Source organism: Hibiscus syriacus, unplaced genomic scaffold (genome assembly GCF_006381635.1).
Source record: "Hibiscus syriacus cultivar Baekdansim isolate YM2019G1 unplaced genomic scaffold, ASM638163v2 tig00110925_pilon, whole genome shotgun sequence".
Lineage (NCBI taxonomy): Eukaryota > Viridiplantae > Streptophyta > Magnoliopsida > Malvales > Malvaceae > Hibiscus > Hibiscus syriacus.
The window spans coordinates 303,208-311,199 of record NW_024062912.1 but is presented as its reverse complement, the minus strand read 5'-3'; the positions used below and the strand labels follow the sequence as shown (position 1 = coordinate 311,199).

The 7,992-nt window shown below is 31.2% G+C and overlaps 1 protein-coding gene across 1 annotated transcript; it reads right to left on the bottom strand.

Annotated features, from left to right (window-relative positions):
- Nucleotides 1-7,048: 7,048 nt before the first annotated feature.
- On the bottom strand, nt 7,049-7,736 carry LOC120146390 (F-box protein SNE-like). Its single transcript, XM_039159969.1, has one exon. The coding sequence runs from the start codon at nt 7,554-7,556 to the stop codon at nt 7,059-7,061; it is 498 nt and encodes a 165-aa protein (XP_039015900.1). The 5' UTR covers nt 7,557-7,736; the 3' UTR covers nt 7,049-7,058.
- Between the last annotated feature and the right edge of the window lie 256 nt (nt 7,737-7,992).

Here is a 7,992-nt window from a genome sequence, read left to right as displayed (position 1 = left end):
AATTTGAACTTGTAGTTTGCGCCTTGTAGCAATGCTCCTTTTCCTACAAACATAGATTAATTTCTAATTTTTTATACCCAAATTCTTTTGGGTCCATATTCATTAGTTTCTAAAATCCAAGTCCCCTTGGGTATCCATTTGTGTAGGGTATCCTTATCTTTAGTAGTAATGAGTTCTTTAGGAACCCATATACTTCTAACGATTTTACCGTTAGAGGTTCTTTGGGGTACCTATATGATTGTAGTTTTTAAAACTTTTTCTAACAAAGTTGGATTTTGAACTTTCTCTATTTTCAAAACGTTTTGTTCCAATTTTATTAAAAGAATCTTTAAGATCATCAATTTCTTTTTGATGATCATCATGAACTCTTGAAAGTAGATTATGCAAATCAAAATTTTTCTTTTCAAAATCTTCGATTTTGATTTGCAATTCTTTAATTTTACTTTCAAGATCATTGTTGGTCTTGGATATGAGATTATTTTCATTTTCAATTTTGAAATATCTTTATTGTATTTTAAAAATAATTTCTCATAATCCGAAGTCAACCCAGTATATTATTCTACTAACTCGTTAAAAGAATAATTTTCAAAATCAACTGAATTAGATATTACCTGAGAATCTTCCCCGGTGGCCATCAAGCACAAGTTCACTACTTCTTGTTCATCTTCATTTGATGATTCATCATAACTCCAAGTAGCCACGTGTGCCTTGTACTTATACTTGGATTGACTATTCTTTTTTAATTGCAGGCAATCGTATTTGACATGCCCGAGATTTTTGCATTCGTAGCAAATGACTGGGTCCTTCTCCTTTGGTTCATTTTTGAAGTCTGCATTTCTTTTGAATTTTCTTCCTCTATTGGGATTCATTAATTTTCTGAACCGTTTGGCAAATAATGTCATTTCTTCATCATCGTCATCATCATCAGAATCACTCTAATCTTTTGTGAATTTGAGAGCAACTCCAACGTTCTTCTTCTTCTCTGTCTCCTTCTTTGGCTTATCTTTTTTCTCGAGGTCTACCTCATCTTGAATCATCATTTCATGCGTGAGGAGAGAACTGATGAGTTCATCGAGAGTTAAAGACTTTAGGTTTTTAGCTTCGATGATCACCGTCTTCTTCGATTACAAAGCTTTAGGAAGAGAATAAATTAACTTCCTCACAAGCTTCTCGTTTGGAATGATCTCTCCAAATGATTTGAGGTCATTGACAATCACGGAAAATCTATCCGTCATAGCTTTGATGTCTGCATCCGGTTTCATCCTGAATTTTTCATAGCTGTGTTAGAAGACTAATTTTAGATTATTTTACCTCGTTTGTGCCTTCATGAGTGACTTATAGTTTATCCCATATCTCCTTGGTGGTTGTATAAGATGAAATTTTTATGTATTCATATGGTCCAAGAGCACAAAATATAATATGGATAGCCTTTGAGTTAAGCTGGAACATTCTTGTCTCTTCTTCACTCATAATCTTGAATGAGTGGATGGTATGATGTATCTGTCTTCCATGATTTTCCATGCTCCCATGTCACTTGCTTAAATGAAGTACCTCATTTTATTCTTCCAATAAGCATAATTAGCTCCATTAAAGAAAGTAGGCTTGTTGACGGGCATTGAATCAAAAATGAAGTCGAAGTTTGAAGTGGAGGCCATTGATGACTTGAATATCGGTATAACTCTTCCCTAATCGACTCAAGAGGTGGTTAAATCTTCAGATAAGTGTAGCTCTAATACCAATTATTGAGTTAATCGATCGATGAATTAGCCAATAGGGGTGAATTGGCAATAAAAATTTCGATGGAAGCTTTTGCAGAAAATTGAAAAAGATTGCACAGCGATTTAGAGTGGTTCAACTTCTCGACCAAATCTACGTCCACTACCTTAGCTATCCACACTAAGGATTTTCCAACAAATTCACTAATTTGTTATTTGTTTTGAGGTCAAAGAGTAACCTTACAACTCCCTCAAAAGTTATACCCCAAATTCTTGAGAACACTCTCTCCCAAAGAGAAAAATACAAATTTTGCAAACTTACAGAAAACCTCACAAGGCAATATGTTTGCATAATTCTAGAACAAAGAAGGAACACTCGAGAATGAATACAATTGTGCACAAAATGGTGTTCTTGAGAGCAAAATGTATATTTGAATGAAAATAGGCTTGCAAATGCTCAAACGATAAGTTAAAGGCTTTCTCTTTAATTCTCTCTCAATATTTGTTTCTTGTTTTTGATCAATGGCTCCTGAGCTTGTTTAAATACACCTTGGATCACTTCTGAATGTTAGGGATCATTGGTGAAGTCAATAGAGCCGTTGTGATGTAATTTATCATTTAAAAAATCTATTGGGAGCGTGGGTGTATCGGTAAACTCTCTAGGTGTATTGGTACACTCAGTGTGAAATTCAAATATTTTGTCCGTTGGTTGACTTAGTGTATCGGTACATCCCAGGTGTTTCGGTACACTAATTACATTCGATGTTTCTTAGAGCCAGGGGTGTATCAGTACTTCAACCAGTGTATCGATACACAAAATGCATTCGATGTTAGGGGTGTATCGATACATTCAACATTGTATCGGTACCTCCCTTTGCAAAAATCATTTTTGGCCCAATTAAGGTTCAAAATACTTTGTAAAAATTATTTCAAAAATCTTTTAAGACCCATACACGATTTTACACTTAAGTAAGGATTGAAATTGATATTTGAAAACTTGGAGTAATATATTTGATATTCGAATAATTTAATAATCGAATATTTGAAATCGGATATAAAATCTTAAAATCATTTATATTCTATTTGTTATATCAAAATATCAAAATATTTTCAACAGAACGAAATAAAAAACCATTGATAATAATAGCAAAAATAAATACTACTAGCGGTTAAAATAGTAGATAAGAAGTGTTAGGTTAAGGGAATAATAAGATAGATCTTTATCCTTTCTTTAATTGTATTAAGAATAAGGATGGTCACGAAACTCAAATCCAACGGGTTTTAACCCAATCCGGTCGAGTCAGATTTAAAAAAATAGATTCGGGTCCATATTTATAGTAAAAAATACCCAATCCAACAAGAAAAATAATTTAAATTAGTCTTATATATTTAGAGATAATTACAATAATAACGATTTATATATATTTTTCAATTAGATCCCTATTTTTATTAAATAAAAATAATATATATATATATATATATATATATATATATCGGGTCATGTTCAGCTCGGGTAAAGTCACCCTTAAACTCTGGTTAGGTCGAATTTCAAGTGGAATGTATATATTTTTGGGTCGGGTCAGATTGATCGAAACCTGAGCTAAACCCTACTCATGGCCGTCCCTAATTACAAATAATTTAAAAAAAATCAGGTTCGACTGAAGTTTTGATCAATCTAACCCATGCACATCCCTAATTAAAAGCCACGAAAGTAGTAAAAGAATTGTTATTATTCCTTGAGGTTTCGAGTTCAAGCACCAAAAATTTAAAGATACGAGAGCTTAATGTCAAATGATTGAGAGTTATCTTTAATTAGATATTGTACATAGCCATGTTAATAAAAAAAATGTATTAAGAAGTGTTGGTATGGTAAATTTATGAGCCAAGAATGCCGCAGCATAGGATAAGGAGTAGGTTTTAATTGTAAATGCCAAAGGCTTAACTATACAAAAGGTGTCCAACCTATGTATATTTTTTCTAGTTTAGCATCTAACGTTTATTTCGTTTCAATTTGGTGTCTAACATTTTATTCCATTACTCAAAATAGATCAAGCTGTGATGGACCCATAAGTTTAGCCGTTAAGTAGCAAGTGTAACAACATAGTAATTTTAAAAAATTTATTTAAAATTAAATATCATATATATATATTAAAAGGAAAACACAAATTTTAAAATGAACCCAAAACTTTAAAAACCTTCATTTCAACCCCTAAACCCATGTTGATCGTCGTCTATTTCCGTCGACGAAACTCCACCCGACCTCCTATCCCCTCAGATCCCATGAAATCGTGGTTGATCGACCGTTGGAATCGAGTTGGATTGCAATTTTTATCTTAGGGTTTGCGGGGTATAAAATGTTGATTTGTCATCCATCGACCATTGATCGGTCATGATTTAATGGGGGGTTTTGGTCGCTAAGGGAAGGAGAGGTAGGGTGGAGCTTCGTCGATGGCAAAATGGGATGGTTGGCGTAGGTTTAGGGGTTGAAATGAAGGTTTTCAAAGTTTTGGGTTCATTTCAAATTTTATGTTTTCTTCACACACACATATATATATATATAAAATTTTAATTTTTAATTTTAAATAAAATTTTTAAAATTAACAGTTTGTGACATGTGTTACTTAACGAAAAAATTAACGCTATTGACGGTCCGAACACCTAAATAAATAACGAAATGAAACATTAAACACCAAATTAAAACGAAATAAACATTAAACACTAAACTAAAAAAAATCTATATTAAACATCTTTTTGTATATTTGAGTCAATGCCAAACCACATGTTTCCCGCTATCTTTTAGGAGCAAACCAAAGTGGTCCAAATTCAATTAATCACACCCATCATCCTTGATTGACACTTATTTGTATGTCCCCAACCTCCATTATTGTCATATACTTGACAAACTACATGGATTTGACAGTGTTTCGCCTTAGCTTTAATTAAGGGTATGTTTGTTTGGCTGTAATTGATTTTTCAGAAAATAAATTACTGAAATTTGAATTACTGGAATTGAAAAATGAATTACTGGAATTTGAATTTTGGAAAATGAATTATATTTCTGGAAAACGTTTTACGGAAAATATTTTCCGTAAAATGAATTACATTTTTCTGAAAAACATCTGAAAAAATTTTATGATGTTTGAAAGATGTTATTTAAACCTTTTTTCCACTAGTTGAAGAGTTTTTAAAAAAATATTTATTAAAAATATTAAATATAATAAATAATATTATTTATCATAAAATTTAATATTATTATTTTAAAATATTAAAATAATTTATTTATTATTAAATATTATTTTTATAATTTTATTAATAAAAATAATAATTTTTGTATATTTTAGTGAAATAAAATATTATAAAATATATTAATTATTTATAAAAGTAATAGTGTTATATTATATTTTAAAAATATTAATTAGTATATTTTAAATATATTTATTAAAATATTATTTAAATATATAAATAATATTATTCATTATTAAATATATAAAATTTTTTATTATATATTATTAAAATAAAAATATAATATCATATATTATTATAAATATTAATAAATAAATAAATAATATTTTGATGAAAATGATATTAAAATATAATATTATATTAAATTAATAAAATAAAATAAAATTATTTTAAGTATTTTTTCTTTGAAGTGAAAAATTCGGAAAATAACTTACGGAAAATGAATCCGTAAGTCATTTTACAAAAAAACACAAAGGAAATACTGTTACTAGGAAAATGAATTATATTCCGAAAAATCAAACGTGAAACAAACATGGGAAAACATTTTTTGAAAAATGAATTACATGAAACAAACACGGAAAAATATTTTCCGAAAAACGAATTACGTGAAACAAACACAAAAATTCGAAAAAAACCAATTTCGTAATTCCAATTATCACAAACAAACACATCCAAGTGTAACTCGCTTATGCTCACGTGTTCAACATTTAGGGTTGTTAGTCCCCTGCTTCGTTTATTTTGGTGGGGAAAGACGAGCTTCACACGGGTTTGCCCTACACACTATACAAGGGAGCTATGATCAAATATTAGAAGAGATACAAATTTATTAAATGATTAAATGAAAAATCGAAGAGACGAACAACCTAATTAATTAGTAGTTAAATTAAAAACAACTCAAAATACTATTTTACTAAAATATTTGAAAGGGCAAACAGTCCCTCTCGTACAAAGAATTTCTTCGTCCCTGCTTCCTCCCAACTTCCCTATTATCCATAATCGTTATTGTTTATCGTATTTAATATTTTTTTTTATCATTTTTATCCTATAATATAAAAACATATGAATATGCATAAAAACTATAACTTTTTTTAGATGTAAATTTTTAAATATCTGAAAATTTTAAAAGTAAAGATATCCATAGTATTCAACATGGATTCATAATAATGGCAGTGGATCATAGTAAATCCAGTCATGGGTTTAATCTTGAGCCCAAGCTCTTTTCATATCTGATTTTCGGGACAGAACTGGACCCATCAAGATGTTTGGTCTTTGAAAATTCTGCGGGACTTTATTATTAATTTGGGTAAAGTACACAAATGGTCCCCTGACTATAGTTTATTACTTTGGTGGTCCATTGACTATTAAAAATTACAAAAACGATTATCTAATTATTTATATATTTCAAACTCATCATTTTTCTTTAAAAATTTGACCATCATTTTACAATGAACGCTCAAATAAAATATTATTTATTCATACACTATAGTCATATATGTTAATCACCAGGGATAACAACTTTTTCTTTAATAACCAAAATAACTTGATTCATGCACTTAAAATAACACTTGAATAGCTTATATTATTAATTTATAATATTATTTATTTAAAAATACAGTAATATCTAATAAAATCTTCAACTTTTTAATAAAAAAATAAAATGCTAAGTTTTAAATGTACTATATTCTAATATATACAACTTGCCAATAATCTGGAATACAATAAATATAAATTTGTGCACTAATTAAATTATTTTATTGTTTAAAGAAATAACCGTAACTCTTAGAAATTTCGAGTTTAAACACTTCAATATTAAAGATATTTAAACATTTATGGTTAAATGAATTGCAAGTATTTCTAACAATATTTTGTTATAATCACTCTTAAATTAATCGACTGCAAATAAATACAAACTTCTTAAATAATAAGAGATAAATACCACAATGGCAGAAACTTATTCATTTCTCATTAGTGATGGTAACAATTCATAGAAATGTATAAACAAAAAATAATAATACAAAAGATATAAAGAATTTTATGATAATTTTCATCTTAAAGACGTAATAAATTGAAAATATAGATTAGATAAAAGACGACGAAAAATCAAACATTCACGGGCTTGCATAGGAACCTCAGCGACGACGGTGAGGATTCCCCGACGAGTCTCCCGTTACTATTACCACCACCGCCAAGCCTTTCGTAGTAATCAACGCAAAACAAAGACAAGGAGAGCTGGACCTCGTCCCGAGCCCAAGAAGCTTTCCTGATTCGTCCGAGTCGGCTCCGCACGGGTCTCACGCAGCCCATGTAGAGGCGTTTGTAGCCGCCCAGGGCAAGAACCACGGACCGCACGCTGGAAGGCGGAGGAGACACGTGTCGAAAGCATAGGTTTTCCCAGAGGGAGTCGTAGCGAGCAATGGTGCACCAGAGACGGCAGACGCTGGCCGCAACGCAGAGGGAACGGCAGTCGAGGCGTTTGAGGATTTCTATGAGGATGTCCACGTGGTCGTTGATAAAGAACTTGGGTCTTTTTTCCTTGTTCTCCCCGACTGTCCCGTGGTGGTCCTGACGGTGGCAGCCGCGGTGGTGGTTTTGCACCATTGTTAAAAAAAAGAGACAGTAAAGAAGAAGAAGATAGCGTTGAGAAGTTGAGAGGCAAAGGGAAAAAATAATGATGGGTTAATAAATAGAAGTGCTACATGCGTAACGTAAGGTATAAGGGATTTGACTTCAGAGGGAAAAGAAAAAGATTGTGTTTGTATTAGGGAAAGAGACACAGACGCAGACTTGAAGACAAACAAGAAAGATTTTATTTTTCTTTCTGGGTTTTTTCGGACAATTAGATACATAAAAGAAAAACACTATTTGACACACTAATTTTCTCTAATATCTCTTTTCTGACATCATTTGATCAATATTTCTCGAAGTGGCACTCTTTCGGTTGAGCTGGCAAAATCCGTGTTTTCGCTGAGTTGGATGCCACGTGTGGAAGGCGCATCCTCGGGGACGCACCTTCACTGACTCGACTGCCACGTGT